The 25,206-nt window shown below is 41.4% G+C and overlaps 1 protein-coding gene across 3 annotated transcripts in view; it reads right to left on the bottom strand.

The window, feature by feature from the left end:
- Window positions 1–2,491: 2,491 nt before the first annotated feature.
- Window positions 2,492–25,206, bottom strand: part of lmo3 (LIM domain only 3) — a 40,760-nt gene continuing 18,045 nt past the window's right edge. For all 3 annotated transcript variants that reach the window (XM_086059691.1, XM_086059692.1, XM_086059693.1), the window contains exons 3-4: window positions 13,280–13,405; window positions 2,492–4,651 (exon numbers count right to left, since the gene is read on the bottom strand). In XM_086059691.1, the coding sequence (XP_085915817.1) occupies window positions 4,546–4,651; window positions 13,280–13,405 (232 nt within the window). In that variant the 3' untranslated portion in view covers window positions 2,492–4,545. The remainder of the gene's footprint in view (window positions 4,652–13,279; window positions 13,406–25,206) is intronic.

Genomic DNA, 25,206 nt, shown 5'->3' on the forward strand with positions numbered 1-25,206 from the left:
TGGATGCCGTACACACTAGTCACAAATATTTGACACGGAACGAATGAGAAACGAATGAGAATCTGGCAAATTTTCAAATACGTTTTTATTTATTTATTTATTTTGGCTAAGATAAAAAAGTTTTGGAAGAACATGCTTTTGCCTTTATATACTGTCAATTGTGCCCACAGGTGAGGTATATTGTCCAGGGTGACACAAACAAATCTGGATTTTTTTTTAACAATCCAATAAAACCAAGAGTGAAGGGAACCAAAATATTGTATTCATAAAACATGCCATGTAAGAAAAAAATGTTGGAATCTTTTTTTTTTATTACGTCATGTAGATAGATGACATCTTCCTTTACAAATCCACTGAAATCTGTTGACCGCAGCAAGATCTCAGCTGGGATAGCTGGGATCATTGTTTGATTGCAAATGGCATGTTCTAAGGTTTCAATTACTATGCATAAAATATTGTACTTCCACCACTTTTGGTTTTATTGGATTGTTAAAAAGTTCCCGTTTTTTTTTGTGTCACCCTGTATTTGGAAAGCTAAAAAAAAAAAACATTATTTCATTGTTTTTTTTTTGTGGTTACAATTTAATTTAATTTTGCAGTGTTTTTCGAGTGCATATTGCATTAGCCCAGCCACTGTAAGCATTCGCTGCATGCTTCCCCACATGTAAAAAGGTAAGGACATAAATCAATTGGTGTGACAAAAACCACACGGTTACGCTATTCTATTTATCTGCCGGGCAAAAACATACATGACAAAGCGAGTGTGTGTTGTTTCCACACAAACTCCTCCTTTATTCAAGCGCACGTCTTGTAATGGCACAAATGGCCATCACGTTGCAATGTATCATCCCTGTCACAAAAGACAACACGGCGCTAATGATGCCAGGCTATCAGCGGTAGGATTCGGTGAGATGGGGGCGGGGGGGTGGGGGAGGGCTAACATCTGACTCCCGGAACAGCCGAGGCAAAATAACACATGACACATGTCTGCCATTAGTGCGAATCCTCCCCGCGGTTGCTACACTTTCTTTTAATTTCGCTTGGCTGTAATCTCCCATCGACTCGAGTGTTTTCATCTACTAAAGGACTTTCAACAGCTTGAGCCTAATCAAAGACGTTCCCTCTTTTTTTCCCCGTGTCTCTGGATAAGGAAATTCAATTAGCTTAATTGGGCTGGATATTATCCTCTGTAATGTGATGGAAGCATCGCTTTCACCAAAACTACACAGGGCACTTTGGAAGCACCTTGCTAATTAGTGCAATAACTTTAATCCAAATGTTTTACCTCAACATTCCAGATGATTCCAAATTGAAATCCAGGTAATTAGTCGAAATAAACCCCACGCACGAGGAGATCACTCGACTCCATCTTCAAGGCTGCTGACGGCAAAGTATAAATGAAGCGTTCCGTTTCCTCATGTTCCACGCTTGACACGTAATGGGACCGAAATAGAAAATATATTTGTTTGCTTTGTGTTTTGCAACTGCAAAAACAGATGGATTTCTTCAGAAATGCGGTGGCAAAAAAACTTTGTACAACCCTATTTAATTAAATGCAGTTGTTTTGTTTTGGGATATAAATGATTAAAAAGCAAGATCAATGAATGCGACCTATAAATAAATAAATGAATATAAATATTTTTGAGGAAATATTTTTGAAGGATGAAGCGCCCTCTTATAACTGTGCTCAGAATTAACCAATCACATTCAAACTCATGTAGAATGGGAGTCAGCACACACATGCCATCAAGTGCCTTGTGTTACCTTCCGCCCCCCAAAACCTTCAGGCTTCTGCTAGAAAGCAAAGACATGTCAAGAGAAGCCTACTCGAACAGCTTTGTGGTTAATCATGAGTTTGAATGTGACTGTTTTTAGAGGGTGTGCACACTTATGCAATGATCTCATTTCTCCCAAATATTTTCTTCCCTCACTTGAGTTGTATTATAGATTACATTAATGGTGGAAAAAAAGTTTTCATATGATTGATCTTAGTGTGATCTTGGATCACAAAAAACGGCATTTTTAACAGGGGTGTGCAGACTTTTTACACCGTGCATCTAAATGGGGGGATTTGGACTTCTGCAACCAAGCATCTTTACTCTGAGATTTCATTGGGTTCCTTCCATCTAAGCAAGGCTGAAATGGGTCCCCCCACCCAACCCCCCCCCCCCCCCACCCACCCCCAAGCAGCAGAGACAACAAACCGAGGAAATTATTGCACTTCAAATCAGTCATATATCATAAGCTGCAACATGCTCCGTTGGTTAGGGTAATAGACAGAGAAAGCAGCTTTTTTTCTGATGGCTGGTTTGCATCTAATGCTGTGCCCTTGAGCTAGATACTTAACCTTAGCAGCTCCAGCAAACACAGGGCCTTCCAAAACGGCTTTGAAAGTGTAAACCTATCTTCAGAAACGAATATCTCCTGTCAACTGGTTGAGCTCACGCTCGTTTTGCCGCCTAAACGAAATGACAGAAAGAAGACACCAAACTCAGCGTAACACAATAAAACTGTATTACATTTGTGCTTAAAATTATTACAATTACAGTATTTACAAGCGTTGTCCTAAAAATAAACATCTCATGCTGGATGACACATAAAAAGGAAAGAATTGCACAATAGGCAAGCAAAAGGAAATACTCTTTTTTTTTTTTTTTATGTACACCTACATTTTACAGATGACATTTTGAAGTCAAGGATGAACGCTGAGTGCAGCTGGACAGTTTACGCAGGACGAGGAGTGTCAAGATGATGAGGCCGCGAGTGGCGAGCGGAGTCGCGAATCCGCCATCGATTGCATTCAAAGTATCAGCGTGTTGAAACGAGCCAAATTCAGGACGAGAACTGCTTCAATAAATAATCGACTGAAAGTTGACCAAACCCTTCAAGGTCATTTCATACACCTGTACAACCAGCCTCCATGAGCGTATCTTCAGCTTCTCAATGCAAAGTTTAATAAATATAATTTCCATAAAAAAAAAAAAAGACTTCAAAACCGGATGGTCAAATGCTGCTTGAAGTAAAAGAGGATTTAAGGAATTGAATCAAGACTCGATCTCGTCCAGTTATTTTCTGTGTGAGGCATAGCAGTTTGAGAAAAAAATAAAGAACAAACAAACAAAAATCTCAATTCAGTCCACAGTTTGTTCTCTAGTGGGCAGCTTGATTTCCTACACTTTTGAAAATCAACACGTTGCTCTTGTCCATAAGGCTGTGTCCCATTATCATTACTATTTGCTGTTAAATTCAAACAACTGTGCAAAAGGCGATTTGTCGTGGTCGGCACAAAATGGAGGATTTCAATTTTTGCTGTTGTTGTTTCACGCCATTCTGCTTCCGGGCAGGCGACTGTTCCATTGAAGATGTAGTTATAGATCACAGGTGTCAAAATCCGGTCCTCGAGGGCCACTATCTTGACACCTCAGTTCTAGATCATCAACATTTAATAACTTCTTCTTTAACCCCTGACATCACATCTGGATTTTGGCCTGTATTACTGACCCCCCCCACCTACCCTGCCAGGTGACGACGATTAAAGTGAGGAGGGTTGGGGTTCACCATCTTCTGTCCTCGAGGGCACTTGCTTATCCTACATGTTTTAGATGTTTCCCATCTCCAACGCACCTGATTCAAATGATCAGCTCATCATGAAAACTCTGCAGGAGCCTGATAACAATCCTGATCATTTCAATCTGGTGTGTTGGCGGGAAACATCTGAAACGTGCAGGACAGGGACTCTCGAGTACCGGAGTGAGTGACCCCTGATATGGACAAAATTAACATGGCCTATCGCGTTCCACTCGTAAAAAAAATGTTTGTGGGATTGCAGAACTGTTAATCAATCGTATTATCGGTAAAAGGGAAAACATTGAAAAATATGACATAGCAATCAACCTGATGTTGAGGTTGACTCTTTGTGAGAGACTGACAGATCAAACCAAGACTGCATGAGAAAAACTCCTCAAAAAACGAAGAGCGATTTACACGCACTCTCACACACACGCACACACGCACACCCACACGTATTAAATTATTTTTTTTCCAATCTCATCTGTTTACACTTTACAACATCCAGTAAAAAGGTGTTTATCCCAAAGATACACTGATTGACAATACCTCTGCGTGTTTTAGATTCAAGTAGTTGGACCGCGCAGTCCTTGTCATAAAAGGTGACACATGTAAATATCTGTCCAACAACTTGCTTTGGGTTGTTCTGAGGCCAGTGTTTTTGTTTGCCAAGAGTAAAGAGAGGCAGCACTTGTCAGTCACAAACAAACAAAACGTTATTTTACTTAAGAGTCCGCTTCCGGCGCCGCTGCCTGCTATGTCGCAGTCTCTATGGCTATTCTGTACAGTCGAGTACCTCCCCTTCCAGATGAGGCTTCATTATGTACACGTGGGGGGTGGAGGGGTGGGGGTGGGGGGCAGGAGCTGGACAGCAAGCGGTAGTGCTTTTTGTTGTGTGATTGCAAGCTTTCCATCAGTCTTCTCCTACTCCTCTGTCTTCCTCCTGCTTTTGGCCCCCCTGCCCCCCTCTTACGAGGGTCAGCGGACCTGGGGAGCGTAGCCTTCCTTCATCAGGCCCTCTTCGTAGTCCGTCTGGCACAGGATCATGTTGTTCTTCAGGAAGAACTTGTCTCCCACGCAAAACCTGCGCGACATGAGAGGAGAAGAGCGGTGAAAAGGCAGAAGTTGCGTCATTAACACCAAACTGTAGGCTAGCAAAGGCTACGGCGCTAGCTCGTCTTTGGGAGCTAGCATTGTGCCAAACCCCTTCAGCTGCAAATCGTGAAGGAAATTTAACAACTTGGGGAGCGCATTTGTTCAGTTCCCTTCCACCTGAAGATGTTACCAAACTTTGAACATCCCCGGTAGCCACATCCTCACAAGTGGGGGTATACGGTTATTTTTGACCTTTCAGCACAGCGCCAAACGGAGATTATGTCGAACGAGAGGCAACTCTTGCTGAATTGTCCTGAGGGTCGCTTATCTCCCAACAGGTTGGACAAGGTCGGCGAACGCCGGTGCTAGTGTTTAACCAGAGGCTACGGGGTGAGTTTGGGGAGGGGTGGGGGGGCAGTTTCTCCTCTTGTTTGACTTTCAACGGATACTAAGAATACAGAATTCATAGCTGGAAGCTGCGTGGTAGCTCGTGTACCTGACATGCTCGTTGTGTTTATTCTGCGCTGGAGGGCAGATTGAGAGCATGATTTGTTACATCCGTTTGGGACCAATTAACAGATAGAACGTAAAAGGTGAGACCGGGGCCTTTTGGGAAAGTAGGAAAAAGGCATGCTCCGAGGAAGGGATTATAATTACTTAGGAAAACATTCTAGGAAGCTCTGTGATCAGAACTGATCTTATTTGAAATTACACCTTATTGACCACTACAGGCATGAAAGTTGATGAAATTGGATTGCATTGATGACAACTTAATTTCCCTTGTTATTAACTAGAGCACCAGCCCAGTGCAGTTCTAGTGTTAAGCGGGGAACACACATACCGACAGGTGGACCACATTTGAGCCATCAAAGTCTGTGTGAGTGTGAATTTTTCCTGACTTTGGTACCTCGAAGGAGACTTATGGATAGATGACCCGAGGCACCGGGCACGAGTTTAGGGATGGAGCAGCTCAGAGATTAAAAAAAAAGAATTGAGAGATTTGAAAACAAATATCAGAATCTGCAAATGAACTCTCAAGTGCACAAGCAGCCAGTGGCGGAATCAAAATGGCCGTTACCATCTGCTCCCTCTTACGCGTTCCAGTTCAGAGGTGAGTAGCAGCATTTTGAACCAAGTGGAGACATTTGAGAGAGGACTGGTTGGCTCCAAAGTAAAGTGCTTCGAAAAGTAATCCGGACTGACTTCCTGTGGTGTGGGATGTGTTTAGAGTAACGTTTCCTCCACGATCTACTTGAAAACGGTCGGGGCTGACAACGGTAAATGTTGAACCTGTTGAATATTTCCGAGTGCAAATCCTGACGTAGACAGTGTATGGCAGCGCAATTGACTGTGTGACTTGAAACAAATTGTCGGTGGAGATATTGTTACATGTGTCTTGAGTACACCACACACGATAAGCGCAGAAAGAACGCACCGATTTATTTACCGCCTTAGGTCCAATTTCTACATATTGCTATTTGAAAATAAACGCCTCTAAACTCTATTATTTTTCTGCTTGCTCTGTGTCCACTCCAATAATGACCTCATGTCAACGTGTTTTTTTTTTTTTTTGCACTCCTTCTCTCCTCCAGTCAAATTGTTTCTCCCCCTTTTCACCTCCCCGTGCTCGTTTCCGCTCCCCTATTTCACACAGACAAATTGTTTCTGCTCGGTGAAATGTCAACAGCATATGTGACATCTGTGCGCCAATTTTGATGAGGATATTACACTTGGGCCCATCACAGGCGTGTCTAATAAAGGACGTTTTGCCGCCCCCGACTATTTCCAGTTGCTGGAACAAACAATAGCCAAGTGTATTTTCTATATGTGGTTCTCTTAGGTCAGGCTTGGAAAGTGGTTTGCTGTTACTGCAACTTCAAATATGAATAATAGCCAATTATTGTATTGTACCAACTACGCATTAGCCTTTGAGGAGTATTGGAATACAACAAGCTACACTTTATAGAGAAGAGGTACAAGATTTATCACTAGGATGCAATGAAACTTCAAAACCCAGTAAAATAAATAAATAATCTAAACTACTTAAAGCGTAATTTGCTCATCATACAGTATTATCAGCCTTTACTAATGAGGCTCATTAAAAGAGTCCTTTGACATCATTAATACAATTCTACACCTAGTTGTATTCATATTATGGTCTGTAGTCTTACAGATGCTTACTGTGCATGCAGTCATCGTCCTCTGACGCTTTCTTCATTTCTCCTTTTCACTTTCTTCCCTTTCTTTACCGAGAGGTGAGTGTGACTAATGAGTCTTTAGAGACCTCTTGTTGTAGGGGGGGAAGAGGGGGGAAAAATGGCTTCCACAGGCGCACACTTAAAAGATGCATTGCGATGCCAGCTATATGCCCCGGAGGCGCGCGTTAACTAGAGTAGTCTCTTTTTCCACTCAAATGAGGAAACCGGGAGGAAAAAGTGAGCTGCGCCACATGTAGTTAGTGTTCACAAATACTCGGGCTTATGAATGGGACCGCATGTCTCCGTTGTCACCAGACAGCACAAGGACAATCATAGAATTTGCCTTGTTTTCGCAGTATGTTCCGGGCCATTAGTCATCGACTGTGAAGTGTGGTTCTATCACTTTTGGAACATTGGAGTGAATGTGAGCAGAGTACGTCCTTGGAAATCATTTGGACCCCAACATGAGCTCTTCCCTTCCTTCTCGACATGTTTCTCTTGCCATCCAGCATTCCCTGCACCAGGATGTTGCCAGTGGTTTTCACCTTTGTTTTAAGGTGCCTCTTAATTGCAGTGTATGACATTAGGCTTTTCAGTTTGTTGCATTCACATTCACGTCCATTTTCCAAATCCTTTTGAGCACCTGAAAGTGAACACATTCTCTATAAAAAGAAAAGTTACTCCTAAATCATACCGTTTTGTCATTATTCAGAAGAAAATTCTTATTTGTGTGTTTACAAGTATGTGCCAGGTACACCCTTTGGTGATCAGGTAGGGTGTTAGCATTTCCCCAAAGGCTCAACTGTTGAATGTCTCTAAATCCTTTCATGTATGATTGACGAGTTGTGCTGAGCTACAGATTCCGTGAATTTGATGTGAAACTGAAAAATAGCCACTTAGGAAGCTATCTGAAGCTGAACGCTGGTTATGTTGAGCATTTCGATGACGTGATTGCCAAGTCAGCAATGTTACCCGCTAAGCTAAGAACTAGCCTAGCTTCTGGAAAGTGACGAATATGCCAAATTATGTAAACCGTGTCTCCACGGTACTTCATAATTTTCCAGATACGAAGTATCTCGACTGCCTTTCTAACCTAAGGGTTCAGCGTTCCTCCGTTATCCCTTATACATTATTATATATAATAATAATAAAAAAAAAGCCTGCTAGCTTAAACCAAGGATGCATATATCAGATTCTGGAGGAAGTACACAAAGTACAAAAATACTCCCAAGTACGTTCTTAGGAAGACCGTACCTGGCGAGTTCAAGAGATCATACTCTTAGAATTTCTTCCATTTCTTCTTCTACTAATACTCCCTTTATTGTATCATATCATCTAATCATTGTGCTTATTGTTTGTGGGTGGGATTGGCTGTAAATGAGTGTGGAAAATCCTTACTTGTATATTTCAACGTGTCGTGATCATTTCTCCCCTCTCGTAGATCAGTATGAGGAAGCACGGTTGTGTTCTCCAGCAGTTCTCCCCGTACAGGCTCCCAGTTCTCGACACCAATCATACACAAAGTGACAACTATGTCCCTTATTGCCTATTAGGCCCCTGTCTAACAAGCCTGACTCATGACATACAAGGCACCCGTGGCTGAGCTTTGCTGCGCGGAACCCAATTGGCGTCAGTCTCTCCTTGCAAGGCTCAAGTATGGAGATCCCCCCCCCCCACCACCCCCCACCCCACACCCCACACCCTTATCAGCACTGACCTTCGCCTGCACTGTCACCCATCCGGCTCCTCTCTGCTCTAACCTTCCTCCAGCCTCCCCAGACTGTGGCCTCCAGCTCATCAGGGGGAAATTGGGCCAGCTCTGGCTAGATGATGAGGCCGGACGACAGCCTCATCGATTAACTGTCCCCCACGGCTGATCTGTGGCTAACTGCTTGCTGGATGGAGGCTCATATCTCCTTCCTTATTCCCAACACCTCTTTTCGGAAGCAGTCGCCTGTTCCTTTCGGCTCCGGCTTCCTCGCTGCCGCTCAGGTAGGGAGAATAACAGGCCCGGCAATTGGGAAGGTCACAGTGGTAGATTTATGTTTGGTTTAACGGAGTGAGGCCGCATTGGGTGCAGACATGAGGAATCAGGGTTGATGTAGGATCCTATATTTTCACTGATGGACCACGGACAGGGTGGTAGTCACTCCCTTTGCTTGATAACATTTTAAAGTCATGCTCAAAGTGGAAAAAAGTGTGTGTGTGTGTGTGGGGGGGGGGGGGGTCTGGCTGATGCACAAGTAAGATAACCGGTGCGGCTTTTCTATTTATCGCACTCTTCATTGCTTTGCCTTCATGGCAATACATAAATTGCTGTCAATTTGACAGTGATGGTGAGGAAGAACAAAGGTCACGGTCACTCGCTCCCTTGAACTAATTGGCCTATCACTTAACCAAGGCCTTTAATAGCTGAGCACAGCAATGACTATTAGAGTCCTACAGTGATGGAATCAGAATAATCACTGGCGTCCGAGTTCTCTCGGCTGGTTTGAACGCACCCACAAAGGAACGGAAGACACGGGTTGATAAATGGGAGGCTATGGGGGGAGTCGGCTGGGTGTTCATACGTGATTGTAGCAATTCAACCTTCAAACGCCAATTTGCGCGGCGGCTGACCTGGAGGAGCGACGGATAATTACACCGCCTGACCCCTGCCGACCCGCCGATCGCCTGCTCTGTTTATCAGATTTCACATTTTCTGACGACGTTCCACAGAGAAATCTCTGGGCCATTTGCGAGATGGATTAGATTGCTTTATTGAAGGGCCTGTCGGGGGAGCGGGTCAATGGGAGGGGAGGCGAGGGGGGCCGGTCTTTCGTGTTTGTTTGAGGCCGGGAAATGAGAGGGGACAGAGCTGGTGCCAATGAACAAGGGGAGCAGCAGGATCGGTATGCCAGACAAAGCGCGGGAGCCCATTTTCAGGCCATCCGAAACAAGGCAGATAAACTATTCAGGAAAAGTGAGATCTCCAGAGAGCTAAGAGCAATTTGCTGAAGGTCAATCTATTAATCACACTATAAACGTTGCGCATTTTACCTAAGCTAAACGTGTTTCTCTCTACAAGGCAACACAAACATCAAAGACAAGTTTGAACATTTGAAGAAGAAAGTAGTAAATTTGTGAGAATAAAGTTGTACAATTAGAAAAATGAATGCATACGTTCTCAGACTGGTATGTGTAGAAATGTGCAGGGATTTCATTTTCATGTGTATGTACTGTGATTATTAATAGCCGCCAAAAATGTTGCCTGTATATTTTTTTTACAACATGGCTTTTAATGTTATGCCAAAGAAGTTAGTTTATGTAACTTTATTTGTACCTGAGGGTAGACAGTGAGTCGGATGCTCACACATACACAAACATCTTTTAAACCGCCAATACATGACAGCAACGAGACAGAAGTGCTTCAGGCATATCAAACATGGTTAAAAGCAAACGTTGAAATCTAAATCAAAAGATGTGGAACAGAATAAAATGATTGATGCTTCTTGTGGTGGCACAATTGTTTTTAAAACACTAAACAACATTTAAAGCATTTATTTATATATGATAAATGCGCATCCTCTGTTATAGGCCTAACATTTAACCTAAGGCTGTGCAATTAATTGGAATTCAATTACAATTTCAGTTATTACACTCCACAATTACATCGGCATAGTCGTAAACAAAAATTAAAGATTATTAATACTAATTTTGAGTTGTTTAAATTTATATATTTGCACTTTTTTCTATTTTAAAATGACTAATTTAATCAATCTTGTTTAAAGTGTTTATTTAATTGTAATTTGTTTGTCTTATTTTTTTTTTTACATGTTTAAATATTTTTTTGTTTTGTACCAAAAAACAAATGATTGTGATTTCAAAAAATACCAAACATCCAAAACAAATCAAACAAAAATTCAACACAAAAAATTGTGTTAAAAGCCATTATCTGTAAGTGTCCAAATATTTTGTCCATTCTAGTATATATAGGCTGCAAAAAGCTAGTAACAAACTGGAAAACAAAAAGTCAAAGCTGACGAACAGCTTCAATTAAATCCGGTGCCACACCATAAACCGCGGCCAGACTCCGGCAAAAATTGTGATGGGCATCTAAATGGTGCCTGCAAGGCCGCGGTGGACCGTGCGAAACACACAAACGTCAATTTTATTCAACAGTTCATCAGCCACCTTAATGTAAAAAGAAAGATTTGCCCGCGCTTAAGTGGGTTTTAATGCGGGGGAGCAGAGTTGGCCTGCCTGGGTCTAGCTGATGAAGATTAGCTGACTTCTTCCATTAGGAAAGGCTGTCTGGTGCAGCCGGCTGAAGTGGCAAGACAATAACCAAGTGCTAATTGTGCGTAACCAGGTCTCCTGCCTTTTAGTATGCACGGCGTGTCTGGCGTGTGCGCATGCCGGCAACGTAGAGAGTCATGCTCTTTGTGTCTGATTGTGCTTCTTGTAACCTTCGCAAATGCAAACTCAATTGCGGTCACCTACCGCAGCAGAGATAGCTTACGTTTTGTTGCATTGAATTACAATATATGGACACGGTGGGCGGAATGAAATGGAATATATACCCCAAGACCACGGCATTATGACCACTTGCGCAATCAATTGAGAACGAATAAAGGGGTCTTCAAAATAATAGCTATAAGTTTTGATTGACACTGTTGAGGGGATATTGATACTGTATAACAATATACATATATTTTTAAAAAAATCTAAGTTTTTACCTCATCAGCTCCCTCTCAAACATCTTTGCAAAACATTCGGTAACTCAACAAGCACTTTTTAGATATCATTTTCACATTCCTCGTTGTGGGTTAAGGTTTAAGTGTCAGATCCATTTTTGCTAAATTCCTCTATTTCTGCGAATCATCATCTCTTCATTCATTTCACCTGTTGTCTGCTCCGCCCGACCCATATGTCTCCACTCATTCTCGCTCATTCTATTCTGCCCAGGTGTGTCTCGTTCATCACGAAGATTGTTATTGTTGGTATCTAAGGCCCTGTTCACTTGGAAGCAAAATGCAAAAAGCACTTCCTTCCTCAAAAAAAAAATCTCGTACAGACAAAAACGTCTCAAGACGTCAAAACGTGCGAGTGTCCAGAAGAAGACGCTGAGGACGTTTAACGGCTGTAATGTATATGCCAAGTCTGGAGTGGCGCTGTAGCGCAGCCACAGGCAGTTAACGGAAAGCGTATGTATAAATTATATGCTTAGTGATATTTACAGGAGGAAACTTAAATATTTTTTTAATGAATAATTTTAACTGTAATTCAATAAAAGATGACTCTGCCAAATCTAATATTAGGGTCTAAGGAACTGAGCGCTAAAATAAAAAGGGGGTCTTCAAAGTAGTTTATACAGTAGTCTGCGCGCGAGATGGGAGGAGAAAGATGGCCGCCCTGTCGCTTCAAAGGCTTGCACGGGCGTGTATGAGCTATCGGCTATCCAGTAATATATACAGATCAGTGAGACAAACAGGAAAAGTGACAATGGCGGGTGGTTCAAGTACAACAACATCACGCAAAATATTTTCCTGTAAAAGCATAAGCGCGCTAAGCAGGTTGCGCAAAACTACTACGACACGGCCATCCGCCATTGTTGCTGACAGACTGGAGGTTCGCGCGCAGTCACGCGAAAATTGGAGCATACGTCATCGAACTGCAACCACTGCGTCAGCGTATGGTGTCCACATTGGAGCATATGGGTCGCGTTTTGAAATCTTTCTACTTCGGAGCTCGGTTCCAAAAGTGATCGGTTTCAAGCTCCGAAACGGCGCCGCCGTGTGGACGAACTGCCCAAACGGTAAGAATCTTGTGCGGACACATTGATACGGGCTTTCGTGTGGACGGGGCCTAAGATCACTAAGAAAAACAGAAAGCCTGGTCTATATAATTTGTAATTGACGTTCTCAACGAGCGGCACCATTGTCGATTCTTGCAAAGTAGATTGTGAAAACGACAGTGACCTCATATGTGACGTGATTCAAGCCCTGAGGATTTGATTTGTCTCACAAACATCTCTCGGTATGATCCAGTGCATTACTACATATTGTTGACCGAAAACCTCTGAGATCAATCAAAAGTATGCATTGTTGTCTTTGTAAAGACAGAACTGTGGTACAAGCTGTCACCTCTGACCAGGTTCAGGATTCTGGCCGACTGCCAGTAATGAAGACTGATGGGGCTGATGGAAGAATATGTATGGACAGAGAAGGGGCCCTGAAACTCTACAGTAGTAGTACAAGATCATCATCTGGGGCATCTCTCTGGTCACTTGTTAGAGTGATATATCTCCCGGTGTTCAACTATCAGCAGCGGGGTTAGTACGCCTCAATCGTTCTTCCCCGAGCAGCCATTTGGCCGGATGCAGGTAGCGGCAGAGACACGGCAGAGACACGGCAGTTCAGTGCAGTTCAATCACTCACCTCTGATTGCAGAGCTGGCACGCGAAGCAGTCCAGGTGGTAGACGTTCTCTTTGGCTCTCATGACCATCTCGAAGGCTGGGATTAGCTTGCTGCAGGCTGCGCAGTTCCCCGTCACGCCAAACAACCTGCACCGCGCAGAACACCTAATATTAGTGTCCATAAAACTGCGAGTTTGGGAGTCCTGCGCTTTCGAGGCAGACTAGAAATTGAGAAAGTCGCAATTTCATTTCCTATCATTATGGTGTGAAGCCCATAGTAACAATTCTTTGTGCTCACTGAGTCTTATTGTCAGCTCAGCCCGAGGAGGCATTGAATAGTATCAGTGTTAGCAAATCAAAGATTTCACTGCGGGTGTATGTTTGGCTTTTCCGCAACACCCCAAAAAATTGAAAAGAAGAAGAAAGATACAAAGCAATAAGACTGCAGCGTCACTATATGAGTTGTTATTTACTCTTAATGCCATGGTTCACTGATACATTTCTGTTATGACATTTAAGAATGAGAATAATTTGAGACATATGAGGCACATCAGTAACTTTACTCACTTTTCACCCACTGATTAAACTGATCAATATATATATATATATATATATATATAAATAAAACTAAGAGCTCACCTTCGTATTTATAGACTGATGCTGTATATATTATATTTTATTATATCCATTTTCTATCTCACTTATTTTGTTCAGGGTCATCATCAGAGTGGGAACTGAATTTGCGATCAAATGAAGCGAATCAACCACTCCACTTTATATGCAGGGTCGGAGATCTAACAAAAATGTAGACTTTGAGAATCATTTATGAAATGTCGCCGTTTCCATTGATGCAATTACAGTGGCATCTTGAGATAAATTGTTCCGTGACCTCGTTTGTAACAAAACACATCTTTTCACCATGAAAATGTATGGAAATGACATTACTCAATCCCCTTACAAAACACCGGCAAACATTTTTGTAATGTGTTTTATTCACACGGATTATATTTTACTTCATGAAAACAAACCGCAATGACTTGATTAACCAGAATGTAAATAATTAAAAAGTTGTTGTTGTCTTCTGTTCAATGGTCATTGTTCAACTCATTCTGGTGTGTGTGCCTTACAATAGGTTAGCTTAGCGCTAGGTAGCTGGTACGACACAATACAGATGGATTTACTGGACCAAAGAAAAAAAACAAAAAAAAAACACCTGCATTCAACCGTTGACCAGGAAGATAGATCCTGGAAGTTTAAGGAAGCTATTTTAAACTAAGAAGAAAACCTTTCCGTAGGATGACGCTGAGTAAAGTGCTACACAAGTGCACTCTATTTATAATTTACCATTTTGATCAAATTGGATTATTCATTTGTTGGACTTTGAAGCACTTTTCGGGAAAAGTACAATAAGTAACCGATTTGAGTTGATTTGGTACTTGCTTGTTAATGTGAACATGAATAGCAAACACATTTGTTCAAACCTTCCTTGCTGATGCTATTCGTTAGCCCATCTAGGATGCTTTGTATTGTTTGTTAGCGTTAAGCTACAAATACTTACATATAACAAAATGGTTGCTTTGAATACATAACGTGATACTCTTTGTTTTGGCAAACAGAGAAAGTGAGACTTACCAAAAGTGTAAACTACCTGACCTGCTGATATAGACTATAGGTAGAGGACAAGAAAAAAGAAGTTGGATTAGACTTGGCCAAAGCATTAATATATATATATATTTAAATTGCAGGGCCACAGCTTGTGCCATTGAAATAGATGGGACATGGCTTCCACCACTGCCCAGGGAGGACCCTATTATTTCTCTGCCTGCTCCAGGGACTTTAATGGGAGTATTCATTAGGGATTCAGGGCTGTTACTACACAGCGACCTAGACCAGGCTACAAGGGAGAAAAGAATCTGATAACGAAATCATATAACAAAATAACCTATTAAGCAGACTTCTTGGGGCACTTTTAGCCATCGTTGTTAAAATGATAAAACGGCATGCCACTCTCTGAGTCTGTAAGAGATCGCAATCTGATAAATGATCTCGGGGCTTGGGATATGCAGGGTTGTTTATTAACCTTCAGAAAGTATGTTTCCCAGAGGCACAGGAAGCAGATAGATTGCGCCCTCATGAATACCTCCAGAATTAAGGGCCACTGTCAACACACCTTGAGACAATGAAGGATATTGCTTGCAACATGGTCGCTAGGTGAAAACAAAGAAAGCCTCTTCCGTGGATTATTACTGACTTAATTAAAAGAATTATGCCTCCTCCTTTGAGCCCTCTAAATTTAGATATGTCTGGGTTATCTCATCCTTTTTTTTTTCCCCCTTTCCTGCACAAATGCGTATCGCCAAAAGGCGCTCGTGTGAATTCGATGAAATGATGACTTCTCTTCTACAAAGAACGGTAATTGATCTAAAAAAAAGACAACAAGAAAGAGCCAGATATGATAGATTTAGTGCGAGATAATGAGCACGTGTGCCGGAGCCTAACAGCGGCACTTTGTATTGTGGCTTGCGACAAAGTCACAGCGAAACGCCGCTTACTCTGCAGGGGTGAATGTCCTTGTCTTCCACTAACCCGAATCATTTTCAGATAGCATGCTCTCAAGGCTCTCACATTATAAATGATGGAAGGTATTCGCGTAAAAAAGTGATGTTATAAGCTTTCTGGCTGTCGGATTGAATCAAAACGGTTTTCTGTTTCACCGTTTCATTTGCGCTGTCTGTCCTGAAATTCGTCTGGCCCGCTCTGTTTAAAAAGTCTGTCACACTACTTTGCTTTCAAAGATTCGCGATCGACGTCCTTGTGCCCTGTTACTATTCCCCGTTGTGTCTACCCCTGCAATCAATAACAAAAGACTCCGTCCCTGTTGAAGTTACAGCTTAAAAAAAACAAAAAAAACATATGGAAACTTCTACTTGGAGGTCAGACTGCTTGAAAATGATTAGAAAATTGCTCAATAATGATAATTATGTAATGCATTTCAAGTATCATATTTACTGAAATTCCAACATCAACGCGTCAGCTCTGTTGGAGGCTGTTCCTCAATTGACACAATGCCTCAAGGGTTAACTGGTCCTCTAACTTTTTACACCAAGTGCCACCTGAAAAAAATCTCTCCAAGAGCCACTATAGCAACCAACATAGGCCAAAGTTTTCATCAAAAACTAGACCTTGAAAGTGTATTCAAATGTATTATCCACAAGTTTCTTAAACGTTAAGTACAGATGAGCTCAAATTAAAAAGTAAAAAAAAAAAAATCATACTACCCGGTACACATTTCTTTAACACCAAAAATGAATGGATGAATATTTTTAATGCATATACTAAGTGACAAAGAACTTATATAGAATTATGTAATACCACAGTCTAAAAACAGTTGGGTTAAAAAAAAAAAAAAAAAACATGGACCGATGCTCTATTTGGGTCTATTTAACCCAACTTTGAGTCAAGAAATGGGTCTTCTAAAGTAAAACAACTTAGAAATATTGGTCAGATCCTTTACTTGGGTCAAAAAATGGTGTCATTTTGTATACAACAACAGAAAGTCGGGTCTTATTGACCATTTTTTATCCATAATTGGGTTACTTTTGACCCAACTGTTTTTAGAGTGTATTATAATATACACACCCCTAATACATGGCTAGAACTTTTTTCCCTCACTTTTGTAAACATATCTGTCAAATATAGTAGTTGTCCACATAAAGCGTGTCTATTTTTTTACACTTAAGAACTATAAATGAATTGAGCTGAAAGTTTTAGGATGGCAACAGCAACTTATTATTTCTATTGCCATATTTCCTTAGGAAAAAAAAGAGGTTAGGACTAAAGTTCTAATTTGATTCTGAGAGGACAGCGTTTTTAGCGTTGACTCTGCAGCAGAGAAATTAAATGTTTGATCATGTTTTCCAGCCTGTGAGCAGCATTTTTCTTGCGTCTGTGATGGATGTGCTTATTGAAAGGAAAAAAAAAAAGGAAAACTCGTTGAAAAGAAAATGAGAAGCCCAAAGACCCCCCAGGTTCCTAACCAGACCTCCTGGCTGCTTCTCATCCACTTGTTTGCTGCATAATTCATTTGATACCTATGTGCTACATTAACCACTGCGATAAATGATTCAACGTCGCCTTCCGGCGTGTGCTCGCTTCCGGGGACAACACATACATTTGCTTCTCCAATCAAACCATATTTTCTCCCCCTTCCCAACAAGCTGAACGGACGCAATAAGACAGGCTGATGATGATGACCATCTTTTGGACGGCGATGGCAGCTCCGGTGTGGCGAACGCACTTCAAAGCGGCGGAACGCGGGGGAAAGGGCCTGCCTCGCCCTGTGGGGAGGGAAGATGGATGGAGCGTACCTGCCACTCGTCTTTCGCCGCTCTGCCAGTTTGATGTCACAGACGCTAATGGCTCTCTGGGGAGGAGGCAAATTAAGCGTGGTTTTGCTTGTAATGAATTCAAAGGCACAAGCTCACACGCAATCAGACGATGACGGCTTAGAGGCCTCGTGCGTTCCAGGACCCAAAGCCTGCGATTCGATACATTTACCTCTGCATTATAATTGGTGATAAATAAATACATTTCTCATGGCCTTCTCTCTTATTCTAACAGCTGCCTGTTACGTCTCGAGGGCTGTGGGATAACAATGTAAAACAGCAGGCTTGACATACACTTAATATCCACAGCTGACAAGACAGCATGTATATTTAAAGGGGTTGGAGATACAGTCCCGAATTAAAATTCATGCCTTGCGCAAATCTGAATTTGAAAGGGTATTGATGCAGTCAGTGCTCAATACCTCATATTGTCGGTCAGAAGGCGTTCACTGTGTATTAGAGCCCGGTACGGCTCAGTGGTACCTATTTGATGAGTGGAGAGAGAGAAAGAAAAAAAACAGATACCAATTAAATTATTCCACAAGGCTTTAGCCCAGTGGACCCCAAAACCCAATCGCATCTCCTTTGGCGAATGCACAAGTGGTGTCATGCCAAATGGATTGTTTCAGCTTTGGCAAACTAAACGTGTCAAAAAATACGACGACTCCCTGCTCATTACTGAAGTATTGTAAACGACGTACCTTACAATGGAATATATTTATCCGCTGGACTTGAAAAAAACACACAAAAGTTCTGCCTTTACAAAGGCAACTAGTTGTGCAGACCGCCACCAAGGTGAAAAGATTGAAATTTGCATGTCTATGCAAAGAATTCTTGCCAAACATGGGAGTTCAAATTGTTATGTATAAAACTGAAAGTGTATTCATTTGAAGAAAAAAAAAAAAAAGCAATATAGTCTCTATGTTTACATCAAAACCAAAGCACAAACCACCACCCATCCATCCGGGTGAAAACAACAATAGTCACTTCTTGGCATGGGGAAAAACGCACTCAGCTAAAACTCAACAATTGCGAACTCAACAAAGAAAATTACACATTTATTTAACCTTCAGCTTAAGCTAACACACAATGGCAAACATCATAGACGGGTAGCAAATAGCATCAGTATATTAGAAACAGACAGACAATAAAATTATATATATATATATATATATATATATATATATATAGGGGTGTCAGGTGATTACATTTTCTTTAACCGAAATGAATCGTATGACTTCAATAGTTAACTCACGCACTGCAAATGTTATATCTGTTCTGAATGTACTATAAAATATTTTGTTCTAAGTTTTCATACTCTTGTTAAAATAAATGTGGAAAAAAGTGAAAATGTTAAACTTATAGAAATATGGCAGCATCTTTTAGTCATTGATACAGAAATTTCATAAAAACGTTAAAAACAAGTGTGACATTGATTTCTGTTGAAGTCATTTTTTCTGCCACCAGATGGCATAATCGCAATTATAAGACGGTGGCAGCTCGGTGCATTTTTTTTTTCATATTAAGAGCTATCTAATTTTTAACTTGAAGTAACTTATGAAATTCAGCACATTTTTAAAATTGTAAAATACAACTTGACCCCAGTTTCCTCAAATTTATGCATTATTATAAAATGAATTACTGCTAAATTTTGACGTGGACGTGTCTGCTGCATTGTGACTGGAATTCCCTCTGTACAAGCTTTCCAAGTAAGCAAGGGGTTGTCATTAATCGTTAAAAAAATTAGTGCCGTTGAAGGAACTTTAAATTAACCCAAAATTAACGCACTAATGTGTATATATATATATATATATATATATATTAGGGGTGTCAAAATTAGTGTGTTAATTTTGAGTTAGTAACCATTTAAAATTCCAGCTGCAGCGTTCCTCCTCTTCCACAGACCTCCCCCCACAAACCCCCCGATCTCCATTTTTGCCGTCCCTCCCACCACTTGAATTGCCCCAGCCTCGGCATGCATTCATCAGTTGCCGGATTAGAATTTGTTTCCTCACAAACCATTGATCATCGGCCTATTACTAGGCAAATGACAGTTAATTACCCACTACATTAACCACTGGGACCCGGGGACCGACTCTCCGTGCCATCAGTCAACATGATGAATGTGGCAAGTTCAGTAATGCATGGCCATTCCCTCGTCCGCCTGCCACGCTGAGAACAACCCCGGGATCTCACTTCCAGGCACCCAAGGAAAATCTATGGTAATCTGCATAATTACAGGCTCAGGGTTAATAACAGACAAATGATTTGTTGCGTCTCAACATGGTCTTTTTTTTTTTTTTTTTAATGGGATTGCGCTTAGTCCATTTGCTGATGCGATCTGTCCGTAACTGCAAATTTACTCACAGGGAGTTTGTCGAATGAATTCCAATGATAACACGGTGCCCGGTTTTATAATATAGCCACAAAGTAAAGAAAGTTACAACAGGGCGGGTAGGACGGGGGGAGGGGAGACAGTTAAAAGTGGCAGATGTAATCAGACTCTCACGTTCTTCAATTTAATACCCCCAGCCTGTGTGATTGTCAGTGATTAAACAACGTTTCGGGGCAAAATTATTTCAATTACCGTTGCCATGACCTGGGAATTGTCCGCGGGATAAGATTTTCTTCCTCGAGTGCTCCGACTTGCCTGGCTGCCAGCCTCTATCAGTTCTCATCTGCACCTGGACTCTGATATCCTAATGATGAATTATGGGCCGCTTTGCCGGAGTATACAACGTAACGTTCCTCCAGTAACTGTCAGTTGGGCGAGACGCCACAGAGCGCCACCTAATTAGATCCCGTATAACCTCTGCCGAGAGGTTTAACAACATCTGCTTTTCTACATTAAGCAACTTTGAGAAGATAAGGCATACGTGCAAGGTCATGTTCTTTGATACTTTGTGTAAGTATTTATAGTGAGGATCGATGAATAGCTGCTTTTGCAACCTAATACATGGGCACAGGCCCAGATTAGTAATCTGGATATTCTGGAAATTTCTCGCTGGGCCAGTTTGTTTTGGGCCACTATTCTAGCCCGCACATTAATATCTTTCAGCCCACGGATTTGTTTTAAAATCAGCAATAAAAGTGAACTGCCAACATTTAAATGTAGTATTACTTTCTTGTACAAATAGTCGAGATCGGCATTATATTATATTTAACATTGACATTCACTAAGTCTATATTACATTTTAACGGCAACAAAGCATGTTGGGAAAGCCAAAGATAGCGTCAGTCCGCTAAAGTAGTGCACCGGAAGGGGTAGCGCAAACAGGAAGTGACATGTTAGCTGCATCTTAACAGTTTTAGATCAATCTGTGTCTGTGTCTCGGTTCATTTTATGTACACTTACCTATCGGTACTTTTTGTTGTTGTCTTTAAAAAAAAAAAAAAAATCAGCAAATTGTGTTGGTAAATTCGCTAACTAAAGCTACACAAGCGGCTAATTTGTGGCACTGGCTATGCTTTGGCTAAGCCATGTTGTTAGTGTAAGCAGCGCACATCAGCATGTAGGTGTTTGGAAATATAGACCCCAAAAATGCAAATGTCAAATAAACTCAATTCAATCAATACAATTAATTAATAGCTCAACCCTACTTTAGGATACCAAATTAGTTTTCTACACTGCGAGCGCGATTGTTTTGAAATTCCTCCCCCATCAATAGTGTCTGTAAAGGGAAACAACTCAAAGCTCAAATCAAACAGAAAAAACGGTTTTGGCAGAGTCTCTTCCCAGGTCCATTTTGAGGACGACTAAATGAAAGATTCCGACCAGATGTGTCGTTCGATAGGCACTCTCCCAGCGCCAGCCCACCTGCTATACCACGCCGGGTGCCAGATAGTGGCACACACAAGCCCCGCAATTATCTGCACCAAACATGCACAGTCCCATGAGTCATTGCTCTTCACAGCTAATTTAACTAATCTCCACTGGAGGGGATGATCCAAAAGAATAATGCATCCAGGGGACTGAACAAGTAAGCATTTTAGTCCAATTGGAAATATTGGCGGCGGGGCCCACACAAAGACAAAAGGTGAAGAAAAGTGGCAAGATTTTAAAGGCAGTTTTAGATTTAGAGTTTTGTAGAGAAACACAACATTGCATCTATGAACAAACGTCACAAAGCATTATGCTGTATCACTCGTGGCTCTAAGACCTTTGAAAAAGAGTTTGAGTGATGATGACAGCTATAATTTTTAAATCAATGACAGCGTAATCAATTTAGAGTCTTAAATTAACATATTGTGCATATTTTTGGAACGTGTGAGAATGCCGGGAACCAGGATTCAAATGCTAGACAACACAATTGTAGACCGCTAACAGTAATGGTTTGAAATAAACATTTTTGGCTAGTAAAATCTAAATTCATGAATTGTTTTCGCACAGTGGAAAGCATTTATGGGAACATGTTGACTCGAATGCAGCATTTCAGTGGGGCAGCTGCTTTAATGGGAAAATGCAAACGACAAAAAGTTGCCTAAGTGAACTTCTATGGACAGTTTTCCCCTCAAATTAATTACAGCAGCACTTCAAACGCACCCTAAATGATATTGCCGTTGAGGGCTTGTCATTTTATTCCATCAGATGGCATTCCTTCCGTGCTTTCAGGAACCAAAACAAAGGAGCCACTCTTGACCTCGGCTAAACACAACGTAACCCCCCCTCTCATCGGGACAATTAAACGGGGTTGAAAACAGACCCTCCAATGTGTGTGTGCGTGACCCTCCTTCAGACACAATCACCGGCGCCCAGTTTGACCCCTCAGCACTTTCAGATTACACGTGAAAAGCCCGGAGTAATTACAGGAAATTCACATTCGCACATTTGTGAGCATTATTGGCGAGGTAATTGCTTGGCGTGTGAAGTGAGTGGCCATGTAGGGGAGGGGGTTAATGGTAGCCAAGCTGTAAAGCTACAATTTAAAGAGTACTTTGCCAGAGTTGAACATCTAGAAAGCATCTCATTAAAAGTGTGAGACAGAAACAGCGGAAGGAAATACATTTTCATTTGTCTCATACTGGAAGACAAACCCGAGTATAAAATAAATGGTTGAAGTAGAATTAATATGATGGATAAGTAATTTTCTGTTATGGCCCTTAAAAATAGGCCAAATCTTGTCTGTAAATACATTGAAAAGCAAAGAAGGAAAATGTTTTGGTTTATTCTTTACTAATAATTCATCAGAGTGAGAACATAATATTTTGAGAAAAAAAAATTCTGACAGAACTGAACATTAGCGCTATTGCTAACACAAGGCGGGTTTCCATCCACCTATTTTGATTCGAATTTTCAAGAATTGCGAAAAAGAAACTGAATGGAAACGCCAGAAATTTGAAAAAAGGCCCAAAATTCGCCCAAAAAGTTTTTTACGCTTGGAGGGGAGGTTTTTTAAGCGTATCGCAAAAAGGAAAATGCGCATTTTTGGCGATGGAAACAGGTTTTGCGAATAAACGACTACAAGACCGGATATACGTCGCACGTTTTGACCAATACTTCGTCACACACACGTTTGTAGTCACAATAAATGGCGGATGATAAAGTAAGATATGTTTAAGGAGACGAAGAAACACGATTTTTAAAAATAATTAATTAAAGAAAAAAAAAACATTCATGCAATTTTAGATGGCTTTATTAACATCAGCTCTCAATGTAACGACACACTTCCCTTACATGCGGGAGGGAAGCCAACAAGACAAAGTACTTCCGTTCAGTCTGTCAAAACCAACATTCCCACCTGGAACTCCCCATTGTCCCAAAGTTCCGGCACTACAACGTCATATTGCGGCGCATATTCGCAAAAGAAGAGCGGATGGAAACGGGCATAAGTCCCATGTCCGTTTTGTGCGTTTTCACAAAATTTGCATACAAATTTTGAAACATTTAAATGAAAACCCGACTACAGTAGAAATTGTGGTCCATCAAGAAACATCTGGAGGATACATTCTCCCCGGCTGATTGACACCATGTTAACGTTCATCAGAATACATAAATATTCCCACTGCTGCCTTCAACTGGATTGTCATAGCTGTCCATAGCAATCTCTTTATGTTCATTCAATTTTGTTATCATCCCATCAGCAACTCTCCAGGGGGAAGTACCCGTGTATGGCCTGTCAAAAATGTCAACTTTTTTCACCATGTTCATGCAATTGTCTCCATTTTACATTACGTAATTTGAGGTTGCCAAAGCCATGTGTACAAAGTGGAACATTCAAGCAATCACAATGGACACAAAGACATTGACAGATATGTTGACTCATACAGAAATGTTATTCACCATATATGACAGTGAAGCAAGAAAAGGCTGCCCCACCGCACACCTATCCAACAGCGTAACGGATTATGATTTAGTGGAAAAAAAATCCCGATAAGGCAACAATGTGTGAAAGCCAAGCGAGCTGCGAAACAAAGGCGATGTCGCTAATGAATGGACACGGTGGAATGCCAATTAAATTAATGAGATCATACAAAGCCTCGCAGGTTTGGCCGAAATACGTGAAACCATTAAAGTTTGTGGGGCTCTCGAGAGGACTGAGGTAGACCAGCTTTTAATTGTTTGTCTTAAGATAAGCACTTGTCCTTTTGGAAAAGTGAAGGGCAAATTGTGCTTTTGTGTGAATTGTTTGACAGTGGCTATTGAGAATGCAGGAATAGAGAATTAGCTGGGCGTTCAGTAGCAAAACTCAGCATTTCATTTAGAACACACACATATATATATATATATATGAATTCACATGTGTAAGTGTAACAGAACATATGGTGTTCCACAAGGTTCAATTCTAGGGCCTCAGTTCTTTTCTTTCTTTCTTTTCTATCTGCTGCCCATGGGTTCCATCTTAAGAAAACAGTGATGCTTGTTCTAATGTGTTCTGTAAATATATAATTGAGTTGAGTGATGAGGGTTAAGTCAGCGTCCTAACTGCATGATTTGCGATGCCAAGTTGAGGAACCCTCCCTAAAGCTGCATGGAGATGGGGAATACAAGAACACAACACTTTCTGAATTTAAGGTGAAGGGAAACATTCGATAAATAAATGGGCTTTCATTTGTATAGCACTTTTCTGCCTTTGGTACTCAAAGCACTTTAACACTGTTTCCTGTTTCTATATTTTAAGTACTGATAACACAGCACCAGGAGCAACTGGGGGTTCAGTATCTTGCTCAACGACACTTCAACATCACAATGGCCGGAGATCAAACTCACAATTGCTGGGATGGGAGACGACTACTCTACCACTGAGCCGTGCCGCCCACAAATTAACATTGGTGTTCGTGGCTTGTTCATGTTGAAAATGTTGACATGGTAGGGATGGTTTCCAAAACTCTAAATCTCTGGGAAGTGCACGTCATGCCTGTCCCGCCCATTGATCAAGTCTCCACCGGGGTTGGCTGAGAAATCACAGGACCGACATTTGAACACCGCTGCGCATCCTTCTGATTGCCTATTTACCATTTCGCAGAATAAAAGCGCTCGAAAACTGGCATAGGGCGCAATCAATGCAGCGGTAGCCACTCTGCAGTCACTGGCGTGTCCTTCCAGCCTCCAAACAACACTTAAAC

The sequence above is a fragment of the Leptonotus elevatus genome, chromosome 17, assembly GCF_054856555.1.
Source record: "Leptonotus elevatus isolate MCC_2025b chromosome 17, RoL_Lele_1.0, whole genome shotgun sequence".
Lineage (NCBI taxonomy): Eukaryota > Metazoa > Chordata > Actinopteri > Syngnathiformes > Syngnathidae > Leptonotus > Leptonotus elevatus.